The sequence below is a fragment of the Micromesistius poutassou genome (genome assembly GCF_964030765.1).
Source record: "Micromesistius poutassou genome assembly, chromosome: 10".
NCBI lineage: Eukaryota > Metazoa > Chordata > Actinopteri > Gadiformes > Gadidae > Micromesistius > Micromesistius poutassou.
In genome coordinates, this window is record NC_140280.1 from 18,910,497 (window position 1) to 18,928,832 (window position 18,336).

The window sequence follows — 18,336 nt, forward strand, 5'->3', positions numbered from 1 at the left end:
TGTGTGTGTGTGTGTGTGTGTGTGTGTGTGTGTGTGTGTGTGTGTGTGTGTGTGTGTGTGTGTGTGTGTGTGTGTGTGTGTGTGTGTGTGCGCGCGCGCTCTCTTCCCAAAATTATGTAACGTTGCACTGGTGGCGTATTTATAGCGCGTCTGTATCCGTCGATCAGCATCCGCTTATCATTCATTCCTCTGTCTCATCTCTTAGCAGCCACTAAATTGATTTTTACCGACAGTCCACTTAATCAGTGGGCATGCTTCTATTAAAAATGGGAGGGTGAACCCATATGACACCTTTGGATCCAAAAATAGCCGTATGCAATTATACGTGTGGAATCGGAGTAAACCGCTCGAATCCTCCAAGTACGTTCGTATTGGTGGCAACTGCTTCCCACAAGCTACATATCTCGCCTAGTAGTCTTGTCAAGTCTGGTATAATGTTTTCTCGTCTATGTCTGGTGTCGCGTCAAGTTTGGTCTAGTTAAATCCAGCCTACTGTCTATCATTTAGACTAGTCAAGTCAGTCCATCCTTGTGTTTAGTCAATGTTTAGTCTAGTGTAGACTAGTGTAGTGGAACTCTAGGGTAAAGTCTAGGGGTCGGATCAAGCCAAGTCTAGTCTGGTGACTAGACAAGTCTAGTGGTCATAGTGACTAGTCTGGCCTAATCTATACGCAATACGCAATCTGCGATATGTTTGCGTTCCATGAGCCCGGTTAAAACTGGTGTTTAATAGGAACAGGTGAAACTGAACATCATGAACGCAGCGGGAATATTTTACAATGGGTCTGAATACAGTGACATCTAGGGGATAGAACCAACACCTACAGTGTCGCTGTAGGGCGTACACAAACCATCGTCATACAGTTAGATGCAAATTCCTTTTGAAACTATTAAACCTATTTATTGATGCATATGCTTTGTTCTTAGTACTTTCCATAATTAATTAGGCACCAGAGGACATGCTCATGACAAAATCAGCTCTTCAATTAAATCAGTACAACTTTATTGAATGTTGAAGGGTTGTGTTAACACTGACGAGTTTATTAAAATACAGCCAATCTACCTACAGCAGTAGGTAATACAGCAATCTACAGCGATACAGCAATCTACCTACAGCTAACTCAAAAGATGGAAAGGGAAAATAAAATAAAATGGAAAATAGTTCTAAGATTAAATATACAGGCGTTAGGGGTGGGAATCTCTTGGCATCTCATGATAAGATTTGGTTCTGATTCAGAGGTCAACGATTCAATTCTAAAACGATTATTGATGCATCTCGATGCAACAATTTTTTTTATGTACATTTCCATGCAGGATTTTCAAAAAAATATACATACGAGTTTGCTACTAGTCACTTCCTACTTGTGTGATGATCATTAAAGACAATCAACAGATGAATTACCTTATCTAGTATTTTATATTAGATAAAGTCGGTTCTCTGCACAGAGAACATGCAGGCAGAAAGGAGTTTTCTTTAGCACTCTACAGCAGGCGAACAAATTTAATAATAATAATAAAAAAAAATATATATATATTTATTTATTTTATTAAATTTGTTTCAGATTATTAATTTTTATGCATCGAGACGGAATCATTCTAGAGAGAATCGCGATGCATCAAAGAATCTATAATTTTTCCCACCCCTAATAGACGTATAATATAATGTACGTTTAAGGGGTGATGTTATGGGAGAGGGAGTTTACAGTAGCATGACGAGTGATAAAGTGCTGAACTAAATCGATGATGTTGTTAATGTGACTTTTATAAAAGGGTAGGCAGGTTTAAAGTGCTGCATATACACCTTATGAATTAGAGTCAACGTTTTTTTTACCTTGAATATAGGTTAAAAACTGTCAGTGTGGTTTACTTATTGTGAATAAAGTTACAAAAATAATCATTTTTTTGTTTTCAAGTTATCCAGAAGGCACACAAGGCACATGTAAGGTTACAAAAAGAATATGACAAATAAGGGTTGAATAAATAATGGTGTACACTAAGAAACTATTTAAAAATAAACATTAAGTTTAAATAATCTTCTTATAATCCCATGGCAGTGTTTCAAATAGAGGACGGTAAAAGGCCACTTGAAAAGAAGGGTTATAATTAAACAACTGCTTACCAGGCACTTTACCAAACCAGCTTATGAAAAACTTGTTTGCACATATTTTCAGGCATTTACATATGTCAGGCATTCTCTAAAATACATATTGGTCCATTAGCATCATATTACAATTTCAGATGATTCCCAATCAATGCTTTTCAATATTTCATATGACATGATGTAATAACAATGTGTTCTGTTTGTGGAGTTTGTGTTGGGAGTACAGTATATCATTAAAAAAAACACACACAAAACAAAAAATAACTAACGGAGCAACAACAGGATACTACTACCTTGGCTTTCCTTGGCGTTTCCTGTGTCTGTTCTCGTAAAAGGAAGTGATGTCATCATGGAGTTGTTCCCGGGACAGTTGTAAACAGAGGGTGGCAGCGGAGGAGCGGGAGAAAAGAGCGAGGATTCGGGGGGGGAGCACGGAGACAAGAAGGTCTCTTTCCTTTCACAGTCACTCCTCTACTTCTTTTCTCTCCCTCTCGCTCTCCACCTTTCAATGTCTATTTTGTTTCTTTAATACTCCCAGTGGTCGTACCTACATGTTCCATGCCAACGTCAGTTTCAGGGTTGTTCATGTTGATCTGTGTGTTTGTGTGTGTGTGTGTGTGTGTGCGACACCTAGGTGGCTCGGATATCTAGTTTAAAAGAGCAGAGGTGGCTTCTTGGCGGCAGTTCCCAGCCGCCCCCCTTCCATTGTGAACATGTATGTGTCGATGTACTGTGTATCATTATGTGCGTGTGTGTCGTTGGAAAACAACCAGCGAATCTCGCTGTGGCTAAACGAAGGCCTCTGGTTGGTCGGAGCCGTTGAGTTTGGTGTAGATCTTGGCGTAGTTCTGCTTCTCCTTGCGCTCCTTGTGGAGGCTGTGTCTGTAGAAGACGAGGTAGAGGGGCAGCAGGAAACCCAGCATGCTCACCCCCAGCAGACCCACGTTCACCTAGAAACCACCAAGCAGCAATCAGGGTCAGGGCTTAAGGATCATGTCTCACTAGGTCATTCACACGCACACACACACGCACACACGCACACACACACACACACACAAACACAAACCGACACAAACACACACACACACACACACACACACACATACATATTTTGGTGCCAGTACCTTCCTGTATATACTGTATATGGGGGTTTGGCCATTGTCTTTGTGTGTGTGTTTGATTTTGTTTGTGCTTATTTTTGTACGTGTTCATGTATTTATGTGTAAGGTTCTGTATGTTTGGTTCTGTGAATCTGTAGACGTACATGTGTATGTCTTTGGTTCTGTATAGGTTTGTGTGTGTGTGTGTGTTAGGTTCTGTATGAGTGTGTGTATGTGTATGTGTGTGTGCAGACTCGTACCCAGAGTGGGTCTCCCTCCAGTGGTCCCATCATTGCCATGAAAAGCGGCTGCTGCAGCAGAGCGAACACTGCGCTGACCAGGGACTGCATGCCCGTCAGACTGCCGAACTGGGACGAGGGGTACCTGGAGAGAGAGCGAGCGAGAGCGAGAGAGAGAGAGAGAGAGAGAGAGAGAGAGAGAGAGAGAGAGAGAGAGAGAGAGAGAGAGAGAGAGAGAGGTTCATTCATGACTACTCTTCACATAACCAGCAGACTGTTGGCTACCTCAACAGAGCTGTTGTGTCCATGCGCTTTGAGGCCTGAGAACTCGAGGCAACTGCCCAAGAGTGCATGTGTAATGGATATCACACTCACAGATAAACACATACACACACACACACAAAAACAAATACACCAGGATACAGCAGATACACGCACATGAACACTCTGGGAAACTTTATTTGTATCTAGCTGGCAAGAATTGCTCATCTGGTAAGATGACTGGCTCAATATTCTGGGCCTCGGTACTTACACAGCTGCATACAGGCCACCGACAGCAGAGTGGATGAATCCTCTGACGACCGTGTGCAGGACAAAGGACACAATCTAAAGAAGGATGGACAGAAAGGGTTTTACACAGATCTCGAATCACTCAGCCAGTCAGTCAGGATCTGCCAGTTGTAGAATGTGCTGTCAGAAAATAAATTAAATCGTCCTACATGGCATTGTACAATGTTACTAGTTGTTTACAGTTGGCTGGTTCTTTCATTAACAATAAGGGGGAAATGCACAACTCACCTGGATTTGTAGATTGGGCACTAGAGAGGTGACCCCGAAGCCAACCAATAGGAGGTTTGTGAGAATGAACGCTCGCATGGCATTGGTCACCTTCTGGATTTTTTTATCTCTGCTTTTTTTCTTGATCTCGTTCCTAGGGTTGAACATAGGTTCAGTTAAAAAGACAGATGGATACCGAATCATGTACAATCTAACCTCTATCGGACTGTATTAACCATCTAACCCCTGCTTGTGATCCTAGATATTACGGACAAAGCGACTCACTTGCTGCAGTTGTCCTTTTCACTGTCCCCATCATCGCATTCCTTCAACTTCCAGTCCATGATCTGACCGATGACAGGTGTGGTCATCAGACACAGCAGCTGCATAATGCCGAAGATTGACGAGTATAGACTCACTGGGAACGCCAGGAAGGAGAGCACAGGATACGTCAGGCATGAGAGGACACTTATGGGAAATGTGGGTATCACAACAAAAAGAACATGCAGAGAAAAACCAGGTCAAACATCAATATATGGGGGGATGATGATGTTTGTTTTGAATTATAAAGTTAAAGTTCAGGGATGGGACAATACAATTATTTGGGAACTGCAGGAGAAAGGGTTAGTATTTACGATCAATGATATAAAAGAGAAGTAAGTGTGGAAGGTAAAATAACAGGACATTAGTACATGAAGTGGTATTTTCGTTCATGTTAACAGCCAGGGCTAGGTTAAATGTTATCATCCTCTCTAAGAGCTAAAACTAAACTACTGTTTGGGGCTTACCGACTTCCCTTTTCTCCACTGAAAATACAACCGAAAACACGAGTCAATGTACCTTAGCACCACTGCATTTAAAAAAGAGACGTCCTACAAACTATCATACAGTGAAAACGTATATTAAAAAAAAAGGACATTTAGGCATTTATTCGGGAAAAGATGACCATAATAACATCAAGAAAAACAGGCAGCTAACCGGAACGTACCGGTGTTGAGGTCTCCATCGCTGAGGGACTCCAGGATGTTGTTCATGGCCCCCATGTAGAAGATGAGGCGCAGCTGGGTGATGGACATGGTGACCAGGGTCAGGACGAACATTGGGCTCGTGATGCTCTTCAAGAACGACTGGGCTGCACACACACACACACACACACACACACCAGGGGGGGGTTGGTTTAAAGCGCTGCACTTTTCTTAAGAGTGTGCAAGAAGTAGTAGATCACCTCTACACTCCTTATTAATCATAACATTTCAATCAAAATGGATTCTTTGAATATAGATTTACAACTGTCAGGGAAGCAGTAAAGCAGTGAAGCACAGGTTTTCCTATTTTCTATAAAGTGACTAATTTTACCTTCATGTGTGGGTGAACGATGCATGCTATTGGGACTTGAACAAGCCCCATGGTAGTTACACAATTGATGTGGGAGACGTGGGAATGAGAGTTAAAAGTGGTACCTTCAATATTGTCTATTGATTTCAATGAAAGAGCCAACACTCTGCGTCCTCACCCTCCTCCTTGGGCTTGCTGTCCACCTCGAGGTCCATGGTGGAGAGGCAGAGCTTGTGACCGTCCTTGGTGGACAGCTCCCTCTGCTTCAGGCTGCTGCCCACGCTCAGGCGCCGGCCCACCGTGGTCACCTGCTGGTAGAACTGCTTCCCTGTGATCTTGTGGTCGAAGCCCAGCCAGCTGAACTTGATCTTCACACTGGGAGGAGGAGGAGGAGGAGGAGGATGATGATGATGATGATGATGATGATGATGATGAGGAGGAGGAATATTACAATGTTTTACTGTTAGCCAAAATGTTCTAGGTTCAGAGAAACATCTATAGTATACCTGTAGGCATCCAAGAGCCAAGATATGTAACCCTTGTCTAGCCGTCTAGATGCATTACCCTTTATCGCTTTTGATACAACTAGTAAATGGAAAATTAGTTTAAATGTCTCTTGGCCTGTGTGTGGTTCTTAAATTGGCAGAAAGGTCTCTTGGCCTGTGTGTGGTTCTTAAATTGGTAGAACGGTCTCTTGGCCTGTGTGTGGTTCTTAAATTGGTAGAACGGTCTCTTGGCCGGGTGTGGTTCTTACGTGTAGTCCATGTCCTCGGGCCCGGGGAAGGGCTCCAGAGGCCAGTTCAAGAGGCAGTTGAGGAAGACGATGCCGGCGCACGCGGCCCACACCACCAGGATGGTGATGAAGGGCACCCCGAGGTCGTAGATCACCTGCGAGCACATGCAGAACAGGAATTGGTCATAGTCATGGATCCCCTGTTGTAATGGAGACCCGGTTACTATTCTGGTTCTTCATTGATTTGACTGACTTCTGTGGTTAAAACTGAATCACGTGAGGGGAAATTCATAGATAAATAAATATAAATAAATAAATAAATGATCTGTGTTCATGTGCGTGTGCCTGTACACGTGCATGTGTGCACGTGTGTTTAGTGTCTTGATCACGAAGGAAAGCAGTAAAACCGCCTCCATCCTGTGCGTGTGTGTGTGTGCGTGTGTGTGTGTGTGTGTGCGTGCGTGTGTGCTTTCGTGCGTAGGTCTAGTTACCTTGAGTCCAGGAAAGGTGACAGCAGACGAGGCGTAGGAACCAATCATCAGAGCAATGAATGTGGAGCGCAGGTCCCCAAACATGTTGGGCAGCTGGGGAGAGAGAGAGAGAGAGAGAGAGAGAGAGAGAGAGAGAGAGAGAGAGAGAGAGAGAGAGAGAGAGGGGGGAGAGAGAGAGTGAGAGAGGGGAGAGAGAGAGAGGGGAGAGAGAGAGAGAATTACACACTGGTTCAAACTGCTACGTGTTCTACTGCAGGGGGAGGAAGAATGCCCTGGACTGAAGCAACAACATACACACACAACAAGCTGACCTGCTTTCAACAACAACAACTACAGCAAAACAAATGACATATTATTAAAGAGAGAGCGACGGCCAGAGAGGGTGGGAGAGAGAGCCAGAAAGACAAAAATAAAGGGTGGGGTGAGGTAGAGAGTGAGAGAGAGGTAAGTGGGAAGGTGACCTTTGACAACTGTCATTGGCAGTGAACTTGGGCTTGCCAATGATTAACCAGCAGCATTATTACAGCTCTGCATGGCTGGGTGTCAAGGAGTACAATAGAGTGTAATGATTAACCTCCTCTCCCCTCGTAAAGTACAGGACATTAAGCCCACACATAGGGTGACTCGGTTTATGGAAAGGCCAAGGGGTCAAGGTGCTGTTTTATTGTTCATTTTTATTTGGTATATTTCATGCTAGTCTTGCAATTTTTTACCTTATTTGTGACTCTTAATAGTTTTGTATGTTCTTTGTAATGCCATCTACGTCTTTGTCGATTGCCATGCCCCAAGGAATTTCACTGTTTACAATGACCCTGTGTTACACTGTGCATATAACATATATACACATTTGACTATACATAAAGTAGACTGGGTATATGTGCAAAATCACCATTGGATTACATTAAATTGTGTGTGTTAAACACAAATTGGTAAGAAGCTTTACATAAGACTATGCTACAAACTCACATTCAGCAGGGTTAGGCTTGAGTAATCAAAGGAAGGCTAAAGTTTTTACAGACTGGAACCTGTTTATCTTCATGAGACTTTTGGAAGGAAAGTGCTATTTGTTGAGCCTGTCATTGTGTGGACACACCTAATTCTTTTCCACAGAGTAACGACGACATTAACACAGCAGAGTGATGCGTTTACATGCAGATGGGGCGGGGGGGCATGTGGAGATTAACCACCCCGGGCCTCTCTCAAGAAACCTGCATCACCATGGCATAGATCTGTACCTTGCTATGCATGTGAGGTGTGTGTGTGTGTGTGTGTGTGTGTAAAAGAGAGATATGTGTACTGAGTAATGAAAAACAGAAAAAAGGACATTTGATTTTGACAAAACATGAACACATGAAATATGTTGATACCAATCAACACAGAGAGAGAGAGCGAGAGAAAGTGAGAGAGAGCGGTAGAGAGAGAGAGAGAGAGAGAGAGAGAGAGAGAGAGAGAGAGAGAGAGAGAGAGAGAGAGAGAGAGGATTGTTGTTGTTAAAGCAAGCTTAAAAAAGTCTGAATCAGGGGGCGGGATGGGGATGCTTGAAAGTTATAATGAGCTATCTGTTACACAACGTCCCTAATCACCCCCCTCTCTCTCTCTTTCTCTCTCCCATAAGCTTTTCTCTAACTCTCTCTCTCTTCTGGGCCATCCTGTACAGTGCAGCCAAAAACATAATGACACAGAAACACAACCACAAAGCAACACAACAACATAACAATAACAACTATAACATACTATCAAACAATCAATATAAGTTATGTACAAGTGAATATTATCAATTATTATTTCAAAACTTAAGTTGAATTTAGAAGAATTGAAAATATAGCTTCTGGAAATCTACTGCTTACAATTTGGCTTTTTCCCTGATTTGCCTTTAGTTAATTAGTTGACTTTAAATTGATTGATTTGGATTTTTTAAGATTGTCTGCATAATATTTTGCACTCTCAGCTGTTCCTGGAAGGAGGGACTCTTCCTATGTGTTGAGTCTAAAGTTTTGAGTGAACGAAAAAAAAAAAAGTCTAAAGGATTTTGATCATGCAAAAGTTTTTGTATCAGTCATAGTGACACAAACTGTACATACACAAACCTTCAGAAACACAACACAAAAAGGCCAAGATTTGCACCAAAATGTACAGGATCACAGATTAACAGGCATCAGCAAATGTGGATTTGTGCACAAAAACACCCACCCACACACACACACACACACACACAAACACACACACACACACACACACAGATACACACGCACACCCTTACCGTGAGAGAGGTGAAGGTCAAACACATGCCCCCGAAACCGTTGAACGTCAAGGCGATAAAGATAAGCACAGAAAGTTCTGGAAGAGAGGAAAATGATGAGGATGATGATAATGATGATGAGCTTCATAAGACCCTTAACAGACGTGATAACAACCAAACGCTAAGAAACCCCCTCTGGGTTTCTCTCTGGTGAGGGGAAATAAGACTCACCATTTGGGTTGTAGGCTCCATAGGCGATGAGCAGGCAGGAAAAGCCGAAACAGGTACTGAAACAAGACGGAAAGGTAAAAGAGAGAAAGAAGGACCGAAACAAAGAAACAAACAACAACATCAACCAAAACAACTATTATTTTTCAAATTATTTTTTATCATAAACATGCAAAAGGGAACATATGAGCCTACTACTACAACTTAAGTCTCTAGTAGTGGAGAGACCAGGGAGCGTTTTGATTGAGCGAAATTCGCTGCCTACCTGCCCAGGAGGCGGAGCTTGCGGGGGCCGTACTTGTCCATCACGATGCCCAGGGGCAGCGTGATGGCGGACAGCAGGAAGGAGCCCATGGTGAAGGCCATGTTTAGCATCTCGTCCTGCTCCTTGCAGATCAACCAGCCGTTCATCTGCTGGGGCCCGTCCTGGGGTGCCAGGGCCTTGATCTCCACACTGTCACCCTGGCCCTCCGTCTCGCTGAAGAAGTCGCCGAACTCGTTGTCGGGTGTGGGAATCGCCGCGGGCAACGTCAGGTTGTAGGCGGCGGAGCTGTTTCCTGAGCAGGGGGGGCGACAGACCGAGGGTGGTGTGTTTTAACATCGGCTCCATGTTGTGCAAGGGACTGACATTGTTCCTTTGTAAATCAGCAACCTTTTGAACGCCCGAACGAATAGAGGAACCAGGGGGTGTCTCTAATGTGGATCTAGGAACCTTTGTTATTGTGACATAGGGCCACACAAATAAAGTGCAAATAAAAGCCTCCAGAAAAGAATAACTGAGAGGACCTAAGAGGAAACTGAGATGCCTTGAGGTAAAATGGTACGTCAGAAACCGTCTAAAGTCTGTCTTGTCAAATATTGTTTCAATTTCATGCCTACTCATTAATAAGCCTACATTCTTGTAAATACTAAACTGAGGATAACAGCTGATGCAGGTAGTGATGCAACTCAAGGTCCTGATCACATGGCCCGGTCAACGACCTATGACGACACAGCCGGCGGTCACATGTGCACATGATCATGTGTCTAGCCTTGTGTAGCTGTGCTCTACCTAGAGTATCCACACATGCACACACACACACACACACACACACACACACACACACACACACAAATGTGGGCACAAACACACACACCATTAGCGCACGGCTGCTGTAATACATTACCAGAAGTTGGTTGCATTAAATGAATGACCAATAAAACTGGTGAGGCAGAAACGTGTCATCTGATTAAAAGTGCTGCCATGGCATTGCTCATCACAGTTCACCAGCTGCGGCCAGTTTGCGGTCTCAGGGCTGAACTAGGGCAGTTTTAATCACAGTGTCTGTCTGTTTCCCATCTTTGTTCTCCTAGTCGTCCACATTAGAGCCTGACCCGTACTGGATTTCAGGGGCCGATTCCGATATTAGGGTATAAACAATCACAGATACAGATACATCGACAGATATTCATAATAAAGATATATCGGCCGTTATTTGATATATGTATCGTGGTATCCTGAGGTTGGAGCCTCTCTTTGGAATTGGCTGTTCACCCTCCAGCAAGGCTTCGGGCCACAGCAACATCTCTTTAAAATCATGAGCTTAAGCTTATTGGCCTGACCTTCACATAGAACATGATATGTGTTGAGAGTGTTAATGTGGATGTGCTCAGTCAAAGCATTTACAGGTTCGAGCACCAGGAGGGAGTAGAGGATTTATAAAGAGGTAATTACATATCTATATCGACACCATTTCTAAATATTTCATGGTGGAGATTTTTTACCCTGATACAAATATATTAGAGCTAGGTCAATTTTCAGTATATAACAACCGTTATATCGGTCGGGCTGTAGTCCACATTGATGTGGAAGGTTTCTACCCCCGACCCGTCCATCAAAGCCCTTTGGAGGTGATTATGGGTGCTATTCCAGCGTCTTTGGCCACGATGCTTTGACTAACAATGTTGTCGATGCCCCCCATGATGAGACTTCAGCCCCCCTACTGTGAGGCAGCAGGGTCTGGGGCTGTGGGCCAACTATGTTTAACATATTGATCATTGTCTTAGAAGTGCTTTACTTTACAGTGAACATTGCCCCTGCTTAAACCATGCTGGGAAAATGCAGAATCGTTGGAATGGAAAACATTGTAGAGGTTCCTCCAAAAAACGACTGTCTTTCCCTTTTTACTGCCTATTTTTCTCTCTGTCACTATCTATCTCCTTTCTCTTCCTCTTTATCTACACCAACAGACTTTAGACTTCCCTATCACAGTAATTAAAAGACTGTGGACAGCAAAATAAATGCTGAGTTAGGCCAGAAACTGAGTACTGTGCTTAATATTATATTTTTAGATTGTGGGCCACAGCTCTAGACGAATCGTCAATGAAATGCAAAACGATAGCCACAAACATCAGGTGATGCCCTCCCTTTCTCTCATTGAAAGCCTCTCCATTCTCTCCCTGTCTACATTCTCTTTATCTTTCTCTCTTTCTGGAGCCACGTCCCGATTGGACAAAATGTGTGATTAGATCTCACCTTGGTTCTCAGGGAGACCGAACACTCCTCCTTTTCATTGGTTACAGAAAGGAGAGGGGACCACACAGATTCATATCTGGTTACCCCTTAATGAAAAGAGCTACGCACTCTTGGGGTAGTGATGTATAAACGCTTTATATGCCTCGGGTCTGTGTGTGTGTGTGGTGGGGGGGTTGTGGGGAGGGTGGAATATGGTCTACTTCAGAAGACAGCCGACTAACGGTCATTTAGCACCCTAGACTGGGTGCCAATTTGCGAACATTGGCAATTGAAGTGATGATCGACCATTTGTTTTTCCTATGGCAATATCAGGGCGATTTTAACTAACTTACCATCCCAACATACGCTATAAACAGAGCGCACAAAGGCTCCATCTCAATAGTGCTCTGCGTCCTTCAGAATATTACCATTCAGACGTGACCACAAAACCAGATATTGCTTGACCGAATGTGAATTGTGAAGTGCAAAATAAGCTTGAATAGAAGCGGCGCATGTGTACAATCGCCAAAGCGGTGAGTAGTTTACCCTCCCAGACTACTTTGGATTATAGCAAGCAGCAAATGATATCTTCTTAGGTATCTTCCACTCACGTGTTCGGTGAATGGTGAAAAACTAGTTTGTGTGATGCAAGTGATACCAGATCTGGAGGAACTGCGACCCACTGTGCATTTAGAGATACTTCTGATCAGATTAGCCGTTAATCTTCACGAGTGAGGAGTGAATGACAAAACCAGTTTCTGTTCCATGGATCTGACACGCCACATCAGCTCCAGCTCCATGTGCCCACTGCACATCAGAACTTTGCTCTGCGCTAAGAGTAGTTAACGTTATGATAAGATTTGATAAGATAATGAGGTTAAATGGAACATGCTGCTGTCATACTGTCGCACCGATCAGACAAAGACTTTTAAAAGGGGGCCGTTGTTTGATAGGAGACATTGCTATCCAATATATATATATATATATATATTTTTTTTTTAACTCATATGTGTACTCTTATAAATTCTTATCCACGTAACGTTATGCCCCCCCAGCCTCAAGCAGTTATAATTAGGCTACACCCCCAAAAAACTTCTCTCTCTCTCGCTCAAACTGACGTGTTTGACTGACTTTCTGCTAACTTTTTTTTTTTTTTTCTAAAGCAACCGAGCGGGGTCGAGACAAATGGAAACAAACACGTCAGAGTCTCTATACTTCAAAATGGACAATACGTGCAAGAAAGTAAGAGAAACACTTCCTCATTCTCTATCACGTCCTGTCTAGCAGGGGAATAGTTCAGTGCGGCCACAGCTCAATCCCGAGTCCCCACTCACCCGCTTCCTCGTTGCACATGTAGGAGTAGAAACCCTCAGACTTCAGCATGATGAGCAGCGAGCCCCAGCCCAGCAGCACGGCGGAGAACAGCAGGTTCTCCACCACCGCCGTCACCGCCATCCACCAGCGGCGCGCGAACGCCGTGGTCAAGGTTGGAGCCATGCTTCCCCCCTTCACCGACGGCAGAGAGAGAGAGAGAGAGAGAGAGAGAGAGAGAGAGAGAGAGAGAGAGAGAGAGAGAGAGAGAGAGAGAGAGAGAGAGAGAGAGAGAGAGAGAGAGAGAGAGAGCGCGAGAAGGGCTTGGAGGGAGAGAGGGAGAGCGAGTACAGACAGGTAGCTGAGACAGAGAAGAGTGGAAGTGGTTCTGCCCTTCTAGTCTGTAGGAAGGAGAGCGAGGGGAGAGGTGGAGGGAGGGAGTCCCGTTATTGTTGACCTTGTGGAAGGCAGGGCAGGGGCCGTCCAACGGTATACCATCACAAGATAATGTAAGCGAACTTTGCTCCTAAAACTTGAGATGGCTGACTGATTAAATAAGCGGTAGAACATCTGGCATATTATGTCCTTTGTCATCAATATTTTCAACCAACCGGTTTCTCTCTCCGTTGTATAGGCCGCATATAACAGTAAAGGATGTGTTGTTGCAAACAAACGAAAGAATTGGCTGTAGAACATAGACGATATGTCGTAACGTAACCACCCAGTTTGGTGTTCCAGAAGGAACATGTAAACTATGAATAATCGCAAATTTAACAGACAGACCAGGACCGCATTAGTCACATCAGCCCCATGAATCACAGTCACCATTAGTCACCCGAGGGCAGATTTGCGTAAACCGGTAAAAACTGGAGGTTGAAGGGGATGGTTGTTTTGAGGTCGTCCCCGGCCCCATAACAAGCCTAGGCCGTGATGGCCCCTCCTGCCTAATGTCCTCACATAAGCCCACCGAACAGTGTGCACTCTCCTCGGCAATTAGTCCGGGGGCATCCGTAATCATAAAAGAGAGAGGGGGGGGACAATACACTCGAGCGGCGCACGTGTTCCGTCCTGCTCTCGTTCGCCCTCCCGTTCCAACCACGTTTCTCTTGTTTACCCCAGAAAGACCACCGCAATCACACTATGTCTACAGCCCAGAAATTAATTAATAACACAGTAGTAATAGTCTGTGGCATACATACCGCTGAGTAGTCCACTCTTCATAGCAGCTCCACCGGCCTGCCTTGGGAGATAGCTCAGGTTCAACTGGTCCACCGCGGTTTGACTGATAAAGTGACAACTTTATACAGAGGCTTTCCACCAGCTGGCGTTTCTAGGCTGTCTATTGGCTGTCCAGGGTCCTGATTGTGTATTGCGCACCATTGGCCAATCGACATTCCAATCCAACCCGGAGCTCAGAGACGCCGCCTCGCCTTCCAAAGGAGCAGCTCCGATAAAACCACAACAAGGGTTTCGATCTCACTTTGTCGTGGAGATTGGTAAAACAGCGTATACTTCCCCTATCGTTATGTTGGACCTCGTGGCACACGTTACGAAACGGGAAGTGACTTGAGAAAAACTAAACGTATTAATTGAGACAATAATAGAACGATTAGTCAATCAATAGAGTCCTATTTAAAGTGTAGATAATGAATGGATGTTATCTGAGGTAGACGGCGGAGACGATCGATAAGTGACGATCGTATTGGGCTGATACAAAGAACAGTGTGGACCAGAATACTGTGCTGTGGGTTGTTGTTCAACTTCTGATAACCACGGTCTACAACAACAGTTTGGTTTGTATGCCTATTTGGAAAGGGGGGGGGGGGGGGGGCGCTATTAGAAACGATGAAGACAGACAGATAGCTAATAGCCTACAATGTTGGTCCTGTTTGAACACAATTGAATACAATTTAATTCTAATTGAAAACAATTTGTATTCTAATACAAAAGCAGACGGAGGAGTCGATTATTAACATTGATTAGGTTACAAGATCACTGATCAATGACGTAATTCGCCCATTAATGTCCACCGAGGGGCCAAACGGGGCTACTGGTTCTCTTGTTTTCCTCCTCGTCTCAAAATTAATGTCAAATAGCCTATTGATACTGGCAGATGCTGGAGACTTGGTAGCCTAGCCTACAAACTACTTTTGCAGTTTTTCAATTGAGTGAAAATGGCGGTAGGCCTTCGCCCCACGCTTATCTTGTTTTTAACCCGATCGGCATCTTATCAAGAGTGATTCATACAAAGTTCCCCAGTTTGGCATTAGGGATAGAAAATGCAGAGGTTTCTGCGCTACATGGTGCTTTCGCAGAACGACAAGCTAGGCTTATTCAAAAAGTAGGAGTAGTAGCATTCTTTATTCAGATAAGAAATAGATGCTTAGATCAGCTCTTCCCCTGTTTTTAAGAGGGGGCGTGTGGAACAACAGTTTCAGTTATAATTACACATTAGTGTACCACATTAAGTTAGTTAATAATTCCTTTTCACAATACCCTTCCATAGTTTATATAATTTATATTTATTTTAATTCTCTGTTACAGCGAGGCCTACCTGTAGAATATATTTGTACAACGTGACCTGGATGACTCCAAGCATCCACTAGGGGGCGACAAACACCATCAAACGAAATTCTACGAAACTGAAACAACGCCGTTACTGAACCTTATCTTATCCTCACATTCCAAAATGTTATTGCACATTTTTGTGCAATAACGTCGTGGTCACAACATGAAGGCAGACCATACCGGTTTAAAGAGTTAAGAGTTTTGTATCTTGGTCAGTTTCAGGCACACTAGAAGAAGACAGAGAAACTACAAACCATTGAGCCACTAGTGTGCACCGCCGCGAGTCCGCAGGCTTTAGGACATCTGCATGGGAGACATGTTGGAAACAGAGTAGGCCTACATATAAACTAGTGTAACAAACAAAACAATAAGTGCAGTCTTATAATGAAAAGGGTAAATCAATAATTAGTTGAGAATTGAAGGGACAGGTTTCTTACCGTTAGAGTTTGGAGCTGGGAGAAAATTATTAATAATTAAATAATCTTATTATAAAATTATTAATAAGATAATGTTTAATCTTATTTATGTTGAGTGCTGCAGGCAGCGCTCAACATTTTTTTATTCTTAGTTTAGTTCTTAGTTACTTAGTTGTAACCCTAACCCTTCTTCTTTCTTTATTATTCAACATAAACTTTGGCAGTTATACTTTATGAGACTTGAATATGTTGGACATCTGGGAATCCACTGCTCCACCTTTCTAACAACATATTGTATAACATTGCTTTTTTTAAATATATGAAAGCCCTAGCATAAGCTAGCTTTAACAAAAGCTAAAAATTTTAGACATCGCCAAACAACGTAAATATTTAATATAGAAACACAATTTAGAGCTCCCACTGTTAAGGTGGTTGTTGTTTCACAGGCGTTTAAATGACTCTGCTATTTGAAATACAAGCATCGGGCGTTTATGTGGGAGGCCCCCTGTGTGTATTACGATGAGCCCCATGGAGACCCGCCTTTCTTCACACAACAGTCTCGTCTCAACACATTCTTTTTTAACTCGCTTTCAGCTCACATACTTGAAGCAACAGATGTTGGGACATCCATGTGTTGGTCTACTTCTACTGAATGTCCATGTCCAATTTATAGTAGTCCGAGTTATATTTTTGAGAATAATTTGATGGTTTGAGGCTAGGTTATTCTTACATGGCTGGTTGTCTGCTAATGCCACTTAAAAAAATATATTTTTTTCTCGTCATGCTATCTACACTCATGATTTATCACATGGAAGATCACATGGAAGCCTCCACACATTCCATTCATTGCCATTCCATTGAATATGATTGTTGGAAACAAAGTTGTATTGCCAAAAGGAATGGGCAAAAGACCAGGTATATGATGGAGCAAAATATTCTTATCTCTCATTGTGTTAAACATGTGTGTTGTCCTACTTCCCATACTTCCTGTTGGCCCCCTTATGATCTCTGTCAAGTTAGACAGAGTTCATTTATGTTTTTGTCATTCACAAAAAACGACAGGTTCTCGTCAAACACCATGAAGAGCAGAGCCAACTCCTTCTCCACGTCCCTCCTCTCCCTCTGCGTAGAGTCCCCTGCCTGCAGACCACCAGGGGTCCCAGAAGACCACTGTGCATATCCTACACATGGGGTGGAGAGTAATCTTTGTGCTGCATAGTGTAGCACAAAACCAGCTGAATCGGCTGAAAAGGTTATGGTTAATTTCCCATTAAGCGAATGAATAACCTACATTTATTGGTCACATTACATGGTCACATACTCTTGCTTTTATGTTTGGTGAACCAGCTGTGTAGTCACCTGAATCTGGCCTTTGGTACAGGCACAGAATGAATGAACCCAACAGACACCTATGAAATGAATAACAAACCACATCAATGCCACTGGCGATTTTAGTGTCTTTTTAGGGGTGCTCAAGCAATTATATATATGTTACTACTGTATATTGATGTGTTATTATGTTATTATATTAATGATAATGTTAATTTTAATATCAAGATTATTATCTGATTTTTTCTTCACACTCAAAAGTTTGATTTAAAAAACCTGCCTGTTAAAGACAGGGTTCAAACAATTACCCGTTTCAAATTGCTTTATAACCGTTTTATGCCCATTATGCATGCATGCACCTTTACTGTTAGTAGGCCAGTAACACCAAAGGTAAAGAAGAAGTAGGTAGTGAAGTTCATAGCACCGTTAAAAAAAGTGCTCAAAGAATTGCTGAATGCACTAACAGATGTTATTTTAACCGTGACTTAGATATAGTCTGATTATAGTTCCATGGTGTGAATAGTGTCAAAGTATATAACCTGATGTTGTTTAGCTCTGAGATTATCGGCAAATGTTACTGGCTAGGTCTGCTTGCTTGAACACTTGCCAGCTGACAAGCTAACAGATGCACTTATATAAATAAAAATAAATAAATAAATAAATAAAAAAATAAAAAAAATAAAAAAAATAAATATATATATATATATATATATATATATTAGCTAAAGGCATTAAGGTAGATACATTGTGGGGCCATCTGCTATCAGTCTGGAATCAGATTTTTTAAGTATTTCAGTCAAAAATATAACTGCTCGCAGTTTAAAAACTGCTCAAGGAATGCATGGCTCTGTAGTGCAGCAGCATGCGGGCGATGGCCTTTTTCAAGGAGCTCCCTTGGGCCATTCCTCAATGACTGGTGAAGGCATTATACTACACCTTTGGCCTGGGGGTAATAATCGGCAGTGTGGACATGACG

At 43.0% G+C, this 18,336-nt stretch overlaps 1 protein-coding gene across 1 annotated transcript; it reads right to left on the minus strand.

The window, feature by feature from the left end:
* Positions 1-995: 995 nt before the first annotated feature.
* slc43a2b (solute carrier family 43 member 2b) lies at positions 996-14,461 on the minus strand. The gene is made up of 14 exons (XM_084474721.1): positions 14,247-14,461; positions 13,071-13,448; positions 9,508-9,799; positions 9,246-9,301; positions 9,036-9,112; positions 6,776-6,868; positions 6,306-6,439; positions 5,730-5,926; positions 5,205-5,348; positions 4,502-4,634; positions 4,238-4,370; positions 3,972-4,045; positions 3,461-3,584; positions 996-3,050 (listed from the first exon to the last, which is right to left on the minus strand). Exons 2-14 carry the CDS (start codon positions 13,231-13,233, stop codon positions 2,889-2,891), a joined length of 1,782 nt encoding a protein of 593 aa, XP_084330847.1. The 5' UTR covers positions 13,234-13,448; positions 14,247-14,461; the 3' UTR covers positions 996-2,888.
* Positions 14,462-18,336: the final 3,875 nt, after the last annotated feature.

Coding starts and splice junctions, on each gene's coding strand:
- slc43a2b (XM_084474721.1), bottom strand. CDS start 13,233: ATGGCTCCAACCTTGACCACGGCGTTCGCGCGCCGCTGGTGGATGGCG. Junction 4,046..4,237: donor TGCCCAATCTACAAATCCAG/GTGAGTTGTGCA, acceptor ATCCTTCTTTAG/ATTGTGTCCTTTGTCCTGCA. Junction 3,051..3,460: donor TGGAGGGAGACCCACTCTGG/GTACGAGTCTGC, acceptor GGTGGTTTCTAG/GTGAACGTGGGTCTGCTGGG.